This window comes from Mycteria americana, chromosome 9 (assembly GCF_035582795.1).
Source record: "Mycteria americana isolate JAX WOST 10 ecotype Jacksonville Zoo and Gardens chromosome 9, USCA_MyAme_1.0, whole genome shotgun sequence".
Lineage (NCBI taxonomy): Eukaryota > Metazoa > Chordata > Aves > Ciconiiformes > Ciconiidae > Mycteria > Mycteria americana.
In genome coordinates this window covers 28998156-29016794 of record NC_134373.1, presented here as the reverse complement: position 1 = coordinate 29016794, position 18639 = coordinate 28998156, and the positions used below count along the sequence as shown (strand labels likewise).

Here is an 18639-nt window from a genome sequence, read left to right as displayed (position 1 = left end):
ATTTTAATTTACAGATTTTTAATTTTTTTTAAGTCCAGACAGAACAATTATGGCCTGATCTCACACGTATCAGGGAGCATGGCACTCCACAGATATTTCTGCATTCCAGTCACAAGTTCTCTTTGAGACTCAAAGGCTGTAAGTGATAGAGAATCTGCTCAGCACCTTGGTAACTTGTTTTGTTGGCTAATTATCTTCATGGTCAAAACATCAGTGGCATATTTGTCCTTAATTTGTCTAACTCGCAGATCTTGTTAGGCCTTTTTGTTGATAGTAACCCACAAGACAGTTTTTTGAGGTCCATCAGGCAATGCACTGATATGAATTATATTGATTACACTGATTTTTTGTATAGAGATGGATTTTTATTGGAACAGCCCAGATACTTTCGTAGACAGTCATTGCAGAAAGAGATGAGAAATATTTTTATGTAATCTGGCTCATTATGGGAAAGGTATGACCCAGTTTTAGATCAGTCTAAATTTGCTGTGATAAGTATACTTTTTATAGGAATTTTTGCTTTTATTCCTTGTCTTTTGTAGCCCTGAAATATCATGAATGCATTATTCTGTGTCCACCCCCCTCCCTCCCCCCCATCCTTGCGAATTGTCTATTTACTCTGTGAGTGTAAGAATGCTGTAGTGTCTGAGATCCTGCTATCCTGCAGGACTTTTCCAGTAATTAGATCCATGTTTGCTTCATGGGAGATTCAATTAAAAATGAGAGGGCTTTATTATTATTATTATTATTCCCTACTGAAACCTCACACTATGTTCCTGAGTGTGTATGTGACAGCATTGTAATGAGCAAAGTTACTTTACCTAATTCTATTCTTATTCAAACGTTATGAGCTGAAAAATTCAACTTGAGTGTTAGCCTAGCTCATCTGTCCTCAGATGAGGATGTGAAAGTAAGAGGGGAAAGGCATAGTAGACTACTCATTTGAGTGAACAAAACTAATTTGTTTATGTATGTGAGCTTGGGAAAGAAATGACGGAAAGAGGGTAGATCATCAAATTGCATTCTCTGAATGGAAAATATTGTCAAGCTTTTCAAGTATTCAGTGTCTTAAAAACAGCTGCTATCCAGTTGCCATCCCACCAGACTGTCATTCTGGGGGGTAAATTTCAGTCTCGCCTGTGAATTCAAGCACAAGTATGCTCTTTCTCCAGTCTGTCTACTAAGTAGAAACAAACACCACCTCAGGATAGCACAAGTTGGCATATTTGTTGCTCATGTGATGACCTCTGTATGTTTTGTTTTTTGCTTTTTTTTTTTTAGATAATTGTGATGATGCATTGGTATCTCCCTTACCTTCAACAGCCCTTACCAGTTCCTCTGAGCTCTTCAGTACTCACAGTCCCAGCTTTGCAAAGCTCAACAGGCGAGATGGTAAGGTTGCAGTATGAAATGCCTAAACTATTATTTTTAATCACATTTACAAAGAATAACTCTTTATGCTGTTCGTATGCAGTGCATGCAGAGCCAAGTTGAATAGAGCTGTTAGTTCATGCTTCTGAGAGAGCTCTATTTAGGAGCAATTCCTTTATTTATTATAGAAAACTTCTATTGAATGTGAAGCTCTCCACTTCTCTTGTAGAAACATCCTGAAGGAAGTTCAGATAGTCTTTTTGTTTTTGAAGAGAGTTCCCATGATATTTAGAGCTTGAAGGTCATTAGGCTTGAAGATTTTTTCTAAAATGTAGGTGTTTGTTAAAGCTAGTAGCAACTAGAGATTAAAGTTCCAGTGGAATCCAACAATTATATAACTCTGCAGAAATAGTGAAAATGAATAAAAAAACTTTGCAGACATTTGCAATGAGGAATGCTTGAGGCCTGGATAATGAGTTCACACACAAGGTGAAACTATTAGGATCAAACCTGGTATCAGAAAAGAGAAGTTGGCAGTATCTAGGACATAATTTGACACTGCGTTGCAAATTTGGGTTGTTGGCTCCCATCTTATGCCCAAGTTAGAGCCTCAAAAAGAGGAAAGCTCTGTATTATCACATTACATACAACTTTCATTATCAAAAACACTAGAGTATACTACTAAAAAAATAAATGAGAATTTTCCTACTTAAACATAATCTCTGAAACCTCTGTTTTAATTAAACACTGTTTGATAAATCTACAGAAAGACAGTAAAGGGCTCTCTCTTAGATGCTTGGCACTAATGATAAGGAGTTGCCAGGTCATTAGAGAAGTGTTAGATGGGAGTTACTATATCATATTTCAGCTCCTGAACCAGAGCTCCTCAGCAACTGGTAGTTGCTCAACATACAGAAAGTTGTAAACATTGAGCATGATATTTGAGTTTGCCCTGCCTTTGTCTCCAATTGCTAGCTGGGACAGTGAATAGATGTGCTTACGAGATTTTGCAAATGGCTCTAATGACTGATTTTATCTGCAGAAAAGAGGAAGAGATAGAAAGTCAATATTATTGCGAGTCGAGCTCTGGCTGTGCTATGTTTTAAGGTGATATTAGCAATATCTAAAATAAATTGAAAATTATTGCAATTTAAGGGCAGAAAATGAAATAGGTCTTATGTAGCTGTGCTAGAGTAGTTTTGCCATATAGTGGGGTGTAAGGTATTGTAGTTTTTTTAGTCATACAGTATTGCATTGGTAAGGTCCACACTGTCTTTTGGCAGAAATCATGGGAACAGGAAGAATGAGTATTGAAACTGAGCCCTAAGCAAGGAAGTTGTTTCAGCAACTTTTCATGTTTTGAAGGCTTACGTGATAACTGATGAGCTAAGCCCAGCGTAGGGACCTAGCAGCTAAATTCTACCTTGCTTAATTCTTTTGTTGCACAGACTTTTGTAGAAATGCACAGATGTAGTGCCAGCAGAATTCATATGGGTACTTCATCTTGGGTTGGAGGAGCAAGCAGTGGTAGATGGTGGCTGAAGGAACTTTATTTGGCTGGCTCCTGAATGCAAACAGTAGATATCTTTACAAGAAATAATATTCACTAACAAGGACTGTGCCATGGCTTTCTGATAATGTTGCAGTGTTTTGATGAGTTGGCTTAGCTTTGTTTGTAATTGATAAGACAGTGCTGCAAGTAACAGTGCCTCAAGGTAGAAAGCCAGATAAATATATTTCTTAATGTAAATATGAATGCAACAGGTGAAGATGAATTTGTAAAACACAATTCAGACCTACATCAATAGAAAGTTCTAATTCATCAAGTTGATTCAGTAACAGATAACAATAACTAAAAGGCTGTTGCTTAAAAAAGGGCCTGCAGCAGTGAAATGTGCCATTAAAAAAAAAACACACAGACTACCCATGAGTAAAGCTTTGCATGAACTGCTGAAAGCATTCAATTAAAATGCTGATAAATCTCTACTGGTAATAGTAAAGCAGTTAGTATAATTCTGATAAATATGATTCTGAGGTATGAAATATATGACTTACTCATGAGAGGGATTAATCAGCTTTTTTGTTTACAGTAAATGAATAATGAAAAAGAATAAGAAAATTGCTACAATATGACTGTATCAACTGAGCTCTTTCAGTTCTCTATTAGCTCTCAGCCTGAGTAGTCAGTATAGGCAATTATGTATGGGAATATAAAACATATATAATGTCAAAAGGAATTTGTTTTATGGCCAGGAAGTGTTTGATCTGGGCATTAAAGTAAAATCCTGCAGTAGGGAAGCACTTAGTTGCAGCAGGAAGTCCAAGAGTTTGTAGCACAATATAAAGCCAGTTGAGCTGTTTGTAAGGCACTGTAGGGTGGAAACAAGCATTCCCTTTGCTTCGTATTAATAAACTACAAATAAGTATGGGCATCCTGAGCAGCCTTGTGGAACATCAAGGAGCATTGACTGCATAACACTGGGCTTAAGTGCAATTTTTGGAATAATTATGGCAAAACGTACAAACGGTCTGAAAAAGAAACAAAAGTATTTGATCACATTTCTTGGAGTCATATGGGTCTCCAGCTGAGAAACCATCTGATCTTTTTCTCCTCATATTTCTAGCATTATGATTTGTTGCCATGGAGAATACAAGCAATGTATCTGATTCCTGTGGTACTGTTTTCCCACTAGGACATTTTCTCCATAACATGTTGAACCTCTCCCCTGAAATGATCCACAGAAAATGTGAAATGTGTGAACTGTGAGGAATGATGGCGTAGCCTTTTCCTAATGCGCAGAATCCTATCAATGCCAACGGGAACCTGGTGGGCAGAATGGGGAAATTACAACATCATGTCTGAGGGACATACAAAGTGCCAAGCATGTGTTGACTTTGAGCATCCTCTCTCTCCTATTTTCTTGTAAGAGAGGCAATGTAGCATCTTCATACATTAGTATTTTCCAGATTACCTAAAAACAAATGTACAGATCTGGTGGGTGTAATCAGAGCCACATTTTGTCTGGTTTATGTTTATGCCACGCTATTAATAAAAAATTTACAGTCCTCTTCAATTTCTTTGTGCCCAACTGCAGGAAATGGTGTCAGGATTATGCTTATATCTGGTCAAAGGAATTGATGTCCTGTAAATATTGCATCTTCAGTAGTCCTTGTTGTTGCCTATTAGAGCCTTTGCATCCTATGTTCTTGTCTCTTGTCCTGGGCCTGCCCTGACAAACGTTCCCGAGGGTGAACACCACTGGTGGGTAGATGAACAAATAGCTGTAAAAGAGTTACTATACTTTGGATATGCTTTTTTGCTGCCTACTAAAAAAAGTATGGGTTGGGGCGTGACACACTATAAGGAATGATGTGCGTAAAGGAAATGTGCAGACACAGATTGTGCTAGAAAAAGATGCCAGTATCCCTTGTGCCACCTGCTCTGTATAATAGAGCAAATATGGAGGAAAAAGAACATTTATTGATTTTTGGCACTCACAGCTGTATTTGGTAAGGATTTGGGATACCCACAAAAGTAAGCAGAAGTTATGTGTTTGCTTAACCCTTTACTAGCAGAAGTGAGAGAGGCCCAATGGGAAAAGCTTTAGTTCTGCCCTCAGTCACGCGGCCAATGCAGCTTTGCTGTTGCAGGGATTTTAACTGCCATTCTTACAAGACAGTAGAATTACTGTCCATCTGTGGAAATGGTAATGGTGGAAGGTTTGGGAGAGGTAAATACAGTGGGTTTTTTCCCATGGGAAGGTGTATGAAGCAGCTGCTGTTCTGTAAAGACATGGTCTGTAACTAATAATATCCCTCTCGCAAGACCAGCTTCTGGAGAGGTGATGCTACGAGCACGTGTCACTGCTGTGTCATGCAGCGCTTACATCCAGGCTGACATTCCCGACAGACAAATGTGCTCATGTGAAGAGATATGTGGTTCAGAGATGCCGTGTAATCTGCGATTTGAGAGCTCAAGCTCACCACAGATCTCCAAATTTCCATTCAGTGTGTATCATTTGTTTGACTTACTTTGAAAATATAAACCTGTTGTGCCGTGCTCAAACTGGAAAATAGCAGTGCATAGTAAAGCAAAATACGCTTGTGGAAAGTATCTTCTAGCAGCAGAAGGGAGAGAGCATAAACTACATAAAGTAGATGCTAGTTATGATGTTTAACAAACTACTGGAAAGTACCTGTGGTTACAAGCTTGGCTTAAGAACTTTTATATAAACTAGAACAGAGAAAGCAAAGTGGTTTGGTTTTGTTTTGTTTTAAAATGGGAAACTCATCAAACAAATTACTTGTTATAAGTGATTTTCCTCCATCTAGTTGTTGCTGTTTATGTTGTAGAAAGACTGATTGAAGAGACAATGAAGGAAAGATGAAAGTGTCCAGCTTTCTTTTAATATTTACTGAAAACATCTAGAATAAGCTCTTTGTGGAGTGTTGAAGGGAACAACTTTGTGCCACAGACCTGCCAGAACTTCTGAACTGAATGTCTGTGTCCTGCCAGTTTCTGGAATAAAATTGTAAACGAAGCAGCAACTATTGCGTTTCAGAGTCTATTTCAGATATTGGATATTACAATCCAAAGGAAGGTTTCCTTTGGCTCCTCTGTACATTAGTCACAATTCTGTGTAGGAGAAATATGCAGCTTGTTGTCTTGGAACACGGTTATATAGTTTGTATCTTAAAAGCCAGACAGAAATATTCTTTATATGGCATTTAAAATAATAATAATTAAAAAAAGGCGGGGGGGGAGAAATGTTAGGATTTTTAGCTGGAAGACAACAGTCTTATCTAAGCTATATATCTGTGTGGCACTAAAAGAGAGATATGAAGTAGTAAGAGAAGAATTGAGTGATGAAATTCCGAATAGTCTTGTTAGGTCTTTCATGGCATGCTCGTAGGGGAGAGTATTCTATTTAAGGCAGGTAAAATAATCACAATGATGATGAAGACTTCTCTTGTGATTGAAAAAGGTAAAAATAAAGCATGGCACTAGCAAGTAGTATGCATTAGTTTGGTTGCAAACTATTTTCCCTGGAGAGTTCTGGTAGAGAAGTGAAGACTGAGTCATCCAGGGGAGCGGGGACAATTCTAGCTATGGAATAAACATGCTTCTGTTTCAGGAATTGGGACTAAATCCTAGCTTAATGAACTGTAAATAATGAAAATTGTAACACCTCTTCTTAGACAAAGGAATTTCAAATGTGAGTTGGCAAATCCAATGTGGTCGAGGAAAATCAAAAATTTTTTTAAAGGGCAAAGTTATTGAAATTGACTTCTTTAAGCCACATGTATTGATCTTTTAACTCAGTGCACTTCAATAAACTATTCATGGAGCAGCTTTGAGACAGATCAGTTCATAAGAATAAAATCTTAAGGTAAACTCAGCTACTTATAACCAAAGTTTAGCAATGCTTTTTCTTTGGAAATGCATATTTGGAATCATTCTTGTAGTTTACGTGAAGAATTGTTAATGCTTTACTCTCAACTCTGTATTTCCCCCTTTCCTTCCCAATGTGATTGTGTTCACTGTAACCACACAGAAGTGCTTTTGTAAACTTCACTAATAATGGCAAAACCCCCAAGATGATGGGTTGCAGAAGTAGTGACAGCCTGAAAATTTGCTGCTTTGGATACTTTGTTAATGGCTTCTGCGTTCTTCATAGCTGCATTGTTCACTTATTTGTAAGGCTGAAGTGAACGCTGGGTGTATACGGAGAATAAATGTGTGCAAGTAGAAACAAGTTAAAAGAAAATAAATATATCCTATAATTTAAGGGTGTAAAAGAAAGCAAGAGAACATAAAATAATATATTCCAGTCTGGAAGGATTTGCCTTTTTAACCATAAGCTCACATTTATTGTAATGAGTGAAGCGGTGAAATTCAAGCAGTGAATGCAGTTCTGTGTTTCATTGGCTTAGCGTCACCATGAGCCTGTGTAACCTCTAAAAGAATTCAAGGGACAGTACGTCTCTTTACTCTTAAATGACAAACACAAGTTACAAGCTATCAGCTTCCATGTGATCGTGACTTCTGAAGTCTCCATTCCTGAATGGAGAAGTGGATCATGGAAGTTGATAATTTGCAACTCCTGTTTGTTCTTATGAAGATTCTGCTTGCTCTTTTGTTTAAGATAAAACATGTTCACTTAACAAGCATCTTGTGTAAGGAAGAGGCTACTTTCCAGTGTGAAGGCAGTCCTTTTAGTTGTTCAGTCAAATGGTCTCTAGCTTTACAACGTATTATCTGAAGTGCATTTACAATCTGTAATTAAACTATTCTTTCAAATACTTAATAGGGCACAAATCAAGATAACTAACGTTTTTACATGTCTTTCAAAACATAACAAAAAAGAAAATGTCAAAGCAAATTAGAAGTTAGAAATCAGCATTCCTAGATTTGCATAAACATGCGAGGAGGTAATAGATACTATTTTTTTTTTTTGACTGAGGATGTGCCAACCTCACTGACATTTGTCCTGCTGATAAAGAACAGATTTCCTTAAAATTTCTTAGAAATTCAAAAATCCTTTTAAACTTTAGGTTAATTAAGAAAACCTTAAGGGAGCACACCCCATGTGGCATATTTCCTAATACAAAAATATGAACAAACGACTGTGTGCTCAGGAAGTAGACGCCTCTGTGATGACCAGAAATAATAACATGGTTCTTTCTCAAGTGTAATTTCTTGTGCTGTCATTGTCATCTAAATTATCTTTATCCAATCTCTTTCAGGAGCTGGTGGCTGGTCCCCGCTGGACTCAAATGAGCAGCAGTGGCTCCAGGTTGATCTGAGAGACAGAGTGGAGATTGTTGCGGTCGCTACCCAGGGCAGGTACGGGAGCTCAGACTGGGTAACCAGCTATACGCTCATGTTCAGCGACACCGGTCACAACTGGAAACAGTACAGACAAGACGACACCATCTGGGTAGGTCTGAACTGCGGATGCCTTTGGCCCCAGATCTTTCTGGCTCAGCCTTATTTTGGCATTTGGAGAAACGGCTTCGGTTTCAGATCAGAGGAGTGCTGTAGTGGTGAGAGAGCAGACCCGAGTGAGTCTACGGGGTGCTTTGATCTAAATGGGTTATGTCACCAAGCGGTTGTGTAATACAAGTTTAGGCCCTCAGGACTACATTCTTTTTCAGACTATGAGGATGCTCAGGGCACTCACAATGACCTGCACGCTTCTGTGCCTGGTTGGCTTTGATTCAGGCACACCAGGGTAAATGGGGCTAATCACCTATATACTTTCTCCGGGAAATACAGACATTAATTCTGTGTCTTATGCACGCTTGCTGGCCAGAACAACTGAGCTCATGCTGGGGGAGGTGGGTGGTAAATTGCTCCTCGGCTGGAGAAGGCTGGAGCTGCAGCATGAGTTGTGGGATGATTTAGCAGATACACTAAAAGTGCTCAAGGCTTTCTTAAAATTTTAATGCAGACTTGATGCTTGCTGTGTCACAAGTTCAACGTGTGGCCATGCCAGGTGCTGTCGGTAGGACTGCAATGACACCTCAGGTGTGGATGGAGAAGTTTAAAAGTCTTCCTTTCATACGGAAAATGTGAATTGTTAGTGAATTGTTAATGAATGGTAGCATCCTCTCTGTGCTATATTCTCTATTTCTGAGGATCGATAGCCTTGGGAACATGACAGTATGTAGTGGTAAAAGAAACATATTCTTCATTAAAATAAAAGGGAATATTTTAAGGGTGATCAAGTAAACTTCTGGTTTTGTCTTAAATTTTTCTGTGGTTAACATCTTGGTTAAATGCTGCGTCTCAAAAGCAGATTTTGCTTCCAGAACATAGCGATTGTGAATGAGGAGAGTTGTGGTGCAGCAGGAAGAGGTGAGAAGGGCTGCTTAATTTTTTCCTGAGCATGTTGCAGGCAGTAGGGATGCATGTACAGGGAAGCTAACTTCTGTGGCTTTAAAAATCCATTGCATTGCCACTATCTGTTTTATCATGGTTTGATTTAGGGAAAGCTAATGAAATTCTTCTTCCTTTAGAAAGGCAACTTTGGCCCAAAGATGGTCATAAAGTTGTCAAGTGTGGCTCTGCTTCACCTGTCACTTATAAAGTTATATTAGGCTGGCTTTGCTCCAGATACTTATACTTTTTTTTTTTTTTTAAATGTTTAAAAACAGTGGAATTTCATTCTGGACTGAATACAGTGATCATTTAATCTGGCTCTCGACTTCCACCCTTGGGACTCAGAAATCCGGAACTGAGATATTTTTACAGACTTGGTGTCATTAAGTGCTTCCTTCCCTGAAAATATTATGTGCCTTGTTAAAATTTTATATTAAGATAAATTAATTTTTTATTACATGTTTAACTCTTCAGTCCTTCTCTTTTTGGAAACCCCTGACCTTTCTATTTTCTTTTGTAAATTTCCCTTCTTAAAGGGAAACTCAAAAAGACAACATGTGGAATTTACCATAGCAAATCTTCACACCCTAAGGATCCCATTTTGTGAGTTTCTGATTTGGCACCTAATACCGCACAAAAGAATAAGAACAAGCCCAGCAGGCCTTTGACAGCAAATTAGGATTTATGAAGAACCTGAACTTTCTTGTTTTACTAAGTGATCAGGCATGAAGGTGATTCAGAGCAGACCCTGACACAAGTTCTAAAGCTTCAGTAGATCTGGAAGCGTGCTTTCTGGAGGGGTAATTTTTATGTTTTTTAATGGAAACCATCATAGGCTACAGAGGATATAATTTTGTATATAATTGAGGAAAAATGAAATAGAATTTGGATGTGGAAAAAGTAACACTGGGGGAAGGATTTGGATATTCTTCCCCTCACATTAGTTTCTACAAGTCGCACTGACCATGCGAGCCAGTAACGTAATTCCAGTGCAGAAGAATTGCTCTATGTCCCCAGGCAGAGGGCTTGAAGGGATTGTTAGCATGCATCGCCAAACTTTGCAGTTGGGGGAATCTGGTGGTGAATATCCAAAGTGAGCTCATTTGACATTTCGTTAGACTCTACCGTCCACCTAAACTGGCAAGTCTCATTAACACCTAGGATCTTGTATGCCTGCCCATGGAATTAATGAAGATCAAGAACAACTTCTGTACAATTTTTATTCTAACTAAAGAGAAAGTTGATTCTTTTTTTCTTGGCACTTTTGGATTTGTTTCACTGAAATAAATTAGATCTTGAGAGCCATTCAGAGCACAAAGAGGACAGCCAAAGAGGCTTTCAGAAGCGTGTATAGAATTATAATTTCAAATTTTGCAGTGTTTCTGTTTTACTGGCAGTAATCCTTTCCTTAGGCTTTTTTCTAACTAAAAAGAAAAATAGAAGTGCACTGTCCAGCCGTATGTTGAAAGTTTTTCTATAAAAGGCAGACCCTTGGATGAAATGAGGACAAGCACACCATGGTGCTTGTCCTAAACATCTGGCTGTTAAATAGCTGTAAGGGAAGTTCTGCATTGCACACCTCCAGGAAAGAACTGTTGCCCTTGACTTGAGGGAAGGCAGTGGAGTGGACCATTTCACAGGGATAGGAAAGCAGCACCTCAGGGTAGCCTCCACGGTCACAATCTGTGATGGTGTACACTGTACCAACCTGTCACAAGATTGGTAGTTTCAACCTTAGGAGTCTGTATTCCGTTCTTTTTTTGGGGTGGACAGGGTGGCCTGTCAAAGCAGGATTCAAGGTAGGAGACTCCTACCTTGAATCAAGGTGACAAGGTAGCAGGTTACCTCTCATCCACAGGGAGTGGAGCAGTTAAAATCTAGGTTATTGTGGAAAATGCACCACTTCAGAAATCTCAGATGGTTGGGTGGGAAACACATCCCCCCCAAGGTTTTAACTTTGAAGATTTTTTCCACTGTCCTTAGGACAGGATTTTAGTATTCTCTGTGTCCCTCAGGACTTGGAGCTTTTTAGAATTTCCTTTTTAAATTTTTGTGTATAGCTAAAAGGGCTAGAAAGTTACCTACCTTATTGCTTTTTGTTTCAGAAAGCTGTGCTGTTCCTAACTTAAGAGGTGGTCAACACTGACTCATAGCTTAGATGGGGCTGTGAAATCTAAATCATTATTGCCTGGAGATCATTAGATGACACCTGTATCTGTATCAATATAAAATATTGATATGCACTGGACCTGTCAGGTTTGCTGATACACCTTCTACTTTAGTAAAACTAGCTGGAAGTTTGTTCTTTGCTGTAGGGATATTACTGAATGTGTCACACCATTTACTCATTGGTGACGATTTATCGTTCATTTGCAGCTGTTGAAAGGGGAGATTATGTCTTGGTATAAGGGACCTAGATAGTCTGGTGAACTTGTTTGTTTTCCAAAGACAATATAACTATGTGGAGAACCATTTGACAGAATAATGATATACTGAATTGCTGAAAAGAAGGGTGTAAGAAGGTACCTGGGTTTCAAGGCAAGCACTTGATTTCAAGTAGAAATTTGAGGTTTCACTTTGTTTTAATTTGTTTGCATTCCAGCAAAGGAAAACAGCGTCTTGAAATTTCTTCTCCAATATGTCTGTTAAACTAAAACTGGCAGAAATCCTTAATCTCTACTCAACCCAAGTCAGATTTGAACTGCAATTTCTCCCAGCCCATCTGCATGACCCAGAGGCAAAGTTATGGGGTATTCCCAGCTGGCTGTACTGGAGGGCTCTCTTGGAGGAGGATGCACTGGCACAGCCTTTCCCCCCTGCGTGTCGTGGGCCATCGGCCACATTTGGTGGAGACAGCAGGAAGGCAGTAGCTCCTTTCATAATCCCTGAGTAAATCTGCCCAGATGAAACTTTTCCTAATCCTGTCTTCACAAATTTCTGATGCTCCATATTGCAAGTGGTGCTCCTGAGGAGCTGTTTCCAGCCATCTGGGTATAGGTTTTGTCCGCCCATATGGCATATGTGTCCTTTAGTGCATCTGAGACCTGGGTACATAAATTCTTTATTGGGCTGCTGATAAGAGAGACGTTTGCACACTAGTATATATGACATATCACTAGTAAAAATCCCTTTCCCTTTATAGAGATTACAAGGCTTATCATCCTCCTCTCACGGCATGCATACAGCTCCCATCAACTTCACTGTTAACGAGCGCTGCATAGACAGATCGCAAGAAGAATCAGAAAGCCTCTTACATTTTCACTCAGCCTGTGTTTATGATGTTAGTAAATTCTGCAGCTGGAGTTGAAGACAAGACAGATTAGCCATTTAAAACCAATTTTCCAACCCCATTTGTATTTAAATAATCTTGTTACAAAAGGACTCTGTGGTTCAGAGCAAACTAGACTTATAATTATATTTTCAATATGGATAAATCAGCTGTGTGTGGACACACTAGCTATTGACTGGGAGACATAAAACATAAATCTTATTGCTTGTAACAAGTAAATGATTTTTCAGTGTTTTTAAGTGTTGAATAATTCAGAATTTACTTTACCTGCATACGCACCACAGCTTGAGTCAGTCCAAATTGTGTATATTACTGGGACAAAAGTGTGGGCTGTGATACAATGCTGTTTCACTTTAGATAACAATTTTTATGCTATCTATATTGAAAAATACTTTCCAAAGCTGAAAAATGCAATTATGCAGGAAGACACAAAGCAAAGGGGATGGAGCAGGCATAGATGTATGCAACAAAAGGAGAAAAGAGATGTTCTTTAGGCAAAGTTTTGAAAGGAGAAGGGGAAGTTGTGGAATTGGAGATAAAGGGAGACTGCTCTGACAGTGGCAGAGAAGGCTCTTTTATTAGAACAATGAATCTATGCAGAAAGGCAATGAATGGGAAAAATGGCATAAATAGCAAGGAGATACTTCATACTCTGGGCAAACATATGCACACACTTGCACATATTAAGCAGAAGTTTAGAGCTGACTGTTAGTTGGTGAAGCTTCTTACACATCTGCTGTCAACTGCACATGGAAGGGAGAAGATGGCTGCGGGTGGAAGGGGGACTGTGAGCCCTAACCCCAAAGCTGGATCACAAGCTAGGAAGTGCATCTCTGGTGTCAGACCATGGCACCTGGGTCGTGCAAGGTACAGAGCAGAGCTTCCCCCATGGAGAAGTGCCACAGTGTCCGTCCCACTTCTTGCAGGTGTGAGGGTGCTATGCGAGGGCTGGAGAGTTGACAGGAGGCTGAGGATGCATTAGGAATGTGTAATTCTCAGGGGAGCAGAAAAAGTGTTTAATAGAGGTCATAAGGATCCCTTGCATCCCCTTTCCTGAGGAAAACTCCTGCTTGCATGTGTAAGCTTTTGCTGAACCAGAGGCTTTTCTAATGAAATCTAGAGGAGGGTCACTCTTAATTGGCTTATAAATCTACAGGAGTGCTGTAAACTTTCCCATTTCCACTCTAGCTGGATAATGACTGTGGAACTGTTTTGGTGAGTTAATTATCGTGAACATAGTTAGAATATTAATCTTCTTGTCAGATTTATAGTTGTGCTAATTTATTCTAAAGCATCGTTTAGCTCCTAGTCCTAATGCCCTCCAAGCAAGGCCAGAGCAAGATTCTACCTGTAGCTATGAGAAGTCCTACATTATTTGCTTGGTTAGAGAATGAGTTTCTGCTTGTCCTGTTATAATGCTTCCTGCTCTACTAGTATTCAGATACATTTAATCTTCTCTATTCACAGTAATTATTGCCAGGGAAATAGGTGTTAAACAGTAACTATCTATGGATTATTTTCTTTCCCATTACCTTTGCTCTAAGAAGCAAAGAAGAAAAAAAAAGCCAATTGCTACTTTCAAGTAGGAATGAAGGAACCACTTCAGTCTTGCTGCAGGGAAGCAAGGCTTTTCAGAGGTTTTCATTGCTTTTCCTGTAAGAGCTATGTTATTACGGGTTTTGAAGAGGCAACCATTACCCATTTGTTGTATTTAGGACTGTTCTGATTTAAGATTGCCTGATTCTGAGATGCTGTTTGGATGTTACTAATCTGCTTCTAATTCTGGTTTAGCTTACTAAACTGGCTGCAAACCTGGCCTCCTGAGCATGTTCTCAGGAAATCTGTCTTTCTTGATATCACCAGGGCAGTTGTCCCATTGGGAGGATAATTCAAAGTGTCAGTATATCTGTTTTTGTTAAGTGCACTCTGTATGGATTTATGCCTGAATAAAATGGATATACTTCGATTGCAAATTACCCTTTAGTGTTGAGATACTTGAGTTAGCCTTAAGCTAACTGAATTTTGTATGAATTCTGTGACCTTACAACGTGCTTTTATAGTTGGTTAACTGTAAGGCGATATTAAGGTGGAGTCTAGAGAATTTAATGCTGATATTAACATGATATCTAACAGTAACGTCTTCGGTAATTCTCTGTGCTTGGTATTTGGCAGCAGTTCACCCTGACCTAGGAAACTGCAAGAAACATGGTTATTTGCAGTCTGTGCCATCATCACTGACCTCTTATTCCTTTGCAAGTTGCCCAAAATTTACCTGTTCTGTAACCATTTAGCATAGGAAGGCTGTGAAATGTTCCTTGATTTCTCATTCCTACATCCCAGATCTTCTGTATGATCTTGTGTCTCCACTGCTTCACGCCACCTATAGGGACTATAGGGTATGTCTCCAGAGCGTTGGCCCTAATGGACTGGAGTGGAAGGAGTGGTTGGCATGGTTCTGGTTGGTGAAGTCTGGCCCTAAAACATATGTGTCTTCCAACTGTCTCTGGCAGATTTGTCTGCCACAACCAGAAAGCTATTATTTTCCCTTCCAGACATCTATTAAGCAAGTAAATGTTAGTGACAGCATGCTAAGATAACTAATGTGGAAATAGTGGACATTTCCTCTCAGATAGGGGATTTTAGCCAGCAACTCCTTTGTATCAGTACACCAAGTTTCATTATTCTTGTTTGCAAATCATGTTCTGTGGTACGTGAAGCTATAAATAGGTGCCTTTACAAATTATAAATAACTATGGAACAAATAGTGCTTTAATCCATTTGTAGTTTCATCTCTGGTGAGCAAATGACCATTTGCAAAGGGACTAAAATAAGAAAGCAGTGTAGAGCAAAGAACAAACGATAAAGCTGTTTTGCTAAAGGAAAATGCATCATTAATTTGTTCGTAGCAAACAATTTACAAAGATTAGCCAAATAAAAACGTCCCAGGGATAAGCACTAAAGCTGATCTGCCCACAGCTGAAAATCATTCTGAAACAGTAATAGTTGGATTGACTGTGGTGTTGCAGAGAGAAGTTACCTGACTCCTCAAATTGCTTCCACAGCTATAGATACTCAACCAAGCAAAAGCCTTTACAGAACACAGTATGCAAATATTTTTCTCCTACAATTTCCCAGTGAAGCCTGTGCTAATTTCCATAGTCCTTCTGGGTCATATTAATCAGGATTGAGTGGCTTCTGGGGTTGGTAACGAGATCTGGAGTTTTTATCATCTTAAAAAGCCTGTTCAAATTGAATGATTCTAATGCAAACAGCTCATTTGTATTGTGTGCTGCTGAGCATCCTGGTAGCAGCCAGATCAATGGCTAAATGCACAAGGAGAAACACTCTACATCCTTGGGAGTTGTTTGGGCAGGGTCCTTACTGGGAAGGTGATGGGAGCTTTTGGGGCGTTTGCTCGTGGAGTACGTGGAGACAGGAAGATGCAAAAGAAAGAAAAAAAAAAAAGCACTGCTAGTCAGCACTGGTCTTAGCGAGTTTCACTCACTCACTTCCAGAGCTCAGCTCTTAGTGAGTTTCTTTGCATTTTGGAACAACTGAGAATGGCTCTAGTTGTCTCAACATCCAGTTCTTTTGGGGAACTGGCTAACAAGAGTACTCTTACTGTACTGTCATGTACTATAAAATAAGACAGGTTTTCCTGCTGCTGAAAAGTGTGTCGCTTCTACTAATTCACTCTTAGATTAGATTAATCCAAATAAATAACTAGGTTATTGGCTCCACTGGTTTGACTTGGAGTGTTCAGGTCTTCAGTAACTGCTATAAGATTGTACCTATTTTACTCTGAGCCTTTTCTAAACTTTGGATTATTCTTGTAGCGAAAAGCTCACGAACAGAGTAGAAACCTGTTGCTTGTGGCTAGTGGAAATGGCATGTAAGAAGAAGAGGCAAGCTATAAACCACTGCAAACCACTCTAGGATTGGGGTTTTATTAAGGTATTAAACATTGATAGAGTATTGGCTAAGCAAAGGAGTGTGATGTTATATAGACACCAGGTTTAGTGAAAAGACAGGCAAGTAAACTGGTGAGCACCTTGGAAGGAGAAGAGGAGAAAGGAGAGAATTACTGTGATACCCAAAATGGAGATGAGGCGACAGAGGAAGAGACAGACAGACAAGGAGGTAGAAAGCTACAGATAATGACCAGAACTTCAATACCTAAGATGGAAATAAAGACCTTTTTCATTACATCTTCAGCCAGCATCAGCAGAAACCAAAGATCTCTTACTTCTGCTCATCCTCTTCTTGTCTCCTTGGTTAGCAGATTTGTATCCCACTTTGAGTGAATATATCTGGTGTTTCCTGCTACTAGACACCCATCAGCTGCAAAGAGGCCCCTACAAACCACTTCTGAGATACTTTCTTGAAAAAGGGTTGTGCTCCCAAAAACTTTTCTTCAACATGAAAATTGGATCTTTGCACAGTGGCAATGCAGCGGTGGGGAGATGGAAAATCAGGTATGGTGCAAGGGCCTGGATGATTTAGAGGGAGGATCCTGATGTATTAAAACTTTAATTTTCTTAGGCTATTTGTCAAAGTTCCCATGTTCTGTAAGTCTCTTCAGTTAGGTGGGTATTCTGCGGCTTTCTCCCTTATGGTCTGATTGGGAGCCTATTGCTGTCACTGGGGTCCTTCATCTTCAGGGACCCCAGAACCGTAAGTATAAAGAAATGTCGCGGCTAAAAGTCTACCCCACAATTCTTCCTTGGATGAACACCGTGACTAATTACTTTTTCACTTTTTCTACTGAGCTGATGTATAAAATAGAAACTGATGTTTCTACTTTAACTAAGGTGACCTTGTTATATATTAAAAAAAAAAAGTAAAATAATACAAACAGCCACCCAATTAGAATTGTCTGATAAGTAATATTTTCTTGCCTTTGTGCTAACACAGAAATTCTGTAGTGACATCATCTTTACAGTGTTGGAAATACACTCTTTGCAGATTTCCCTCCCTCCCAACCCCCCCAGTAATTTGAGGATAATATGGGTTTATTTTTCAGAGGCTGAAAAAAAGAGGTGTTTTTTTTTTACCTGGCGGAAAGAACTTTAAAATTGTTTTCATTCTCACTAAGAAGTTTTATCAGATTTTTCTTTTTAACTGCCAGCACCTGTACTGGAATATTCCAAGTCTGGAAATAGTGTTTCTCTAATGCCCAATACAGACAAAATATAAATATTTAATATATTTTATTAGATACGTTGCCTAATTAAGGAAGAAAGAATAATTAGTGAGGCTACTGATATTTTAAAAAATGAATACAAGTATTATTCTTAGTGTGGAGGACCTCTTTTAATTCATTGCCTTTCCAAATGTGTGATGTATATTATGTTTTTTCAGTGGCTTCCACATTTTATTGCATGAGAATTTTCAAGACACTTATATAGTCATTAATCTTGAAGGTCATTATACCAATTGTACTTTTGATTCTCAGAGCTGTTTCTCAGGGGAATGGGGAAGAATAGAAATCCATAGAAAGACCCCCTGAGGTACAAAAAAAGTAAAAACAAAAATTGGTATCTGCAGAATAAATAAGCCTGTCCATGTTCCTTTGAAATTTAACTTAACTGTGAAACTTTTTAATGTGCATCTGACTGAATTTTTTGGGGAGCTGCATATGCCTGTTCTGCAGGATTCATCCTATGTTTGTGGAGTTAGTAATCAAAGATAAAATGAAGTGTGAGCAAACCAAGACAAAGAGTAAATCCTGAAGTAGTATTACTTGAAGAACTTTAATCCTTCAGGGAATAAGTATTCATGAGCTGGGGGTAGAAATACAGTCCTGGAAACATGATAAAAGGTTCCATATAAATACCTTTACAGCTTGGAGAAGAGATGAGATTCGGCTCAAATAAAAACTAGTCAAGCTGTTGTACTCAGGGAATGCTTAATGTGAGTCACTTATTTTTATTTTAAATATGCAGACTCCCACATCAGTGATAAGAATTGACAAATCTTCTCTGGAGAAGATTCTTGCTTTCCTGAGATGAGGTTTGGTAGACTTTGGAGAATTTATGTGGAGAGACTGGATGTCTTGGAGGTTTTCATGTTTAGGTTCAATTCTCAAAAATAA

The 18639-nt window shown here is 38.9% G+C and overlaps 1 protein-coding gene across 1 annotated transcript in view; it reads left to right on the top strand.

Moving 5' to 3' along the window:
- The window catches only part of CNTNAP5 (contactin associated protein family member 5), a 294884-nt gene that overhangs the window by 72605 nt on the left and 203640 nt on the right, over positions 1-18639 (top strand). Inside the window, exons 2-3 of the mRNA XM_075512059.1 lie at positions 1282-1392; positions 8119-8312. Coding sequence (XP_075368174.1) covers positions 1282-1392; positions 8119-8312 — 305 coding nt within the window. The remainder of the gene's footprint in view (positions 1-1281; positions 1393-8118; positions 8313-18639) is intronic.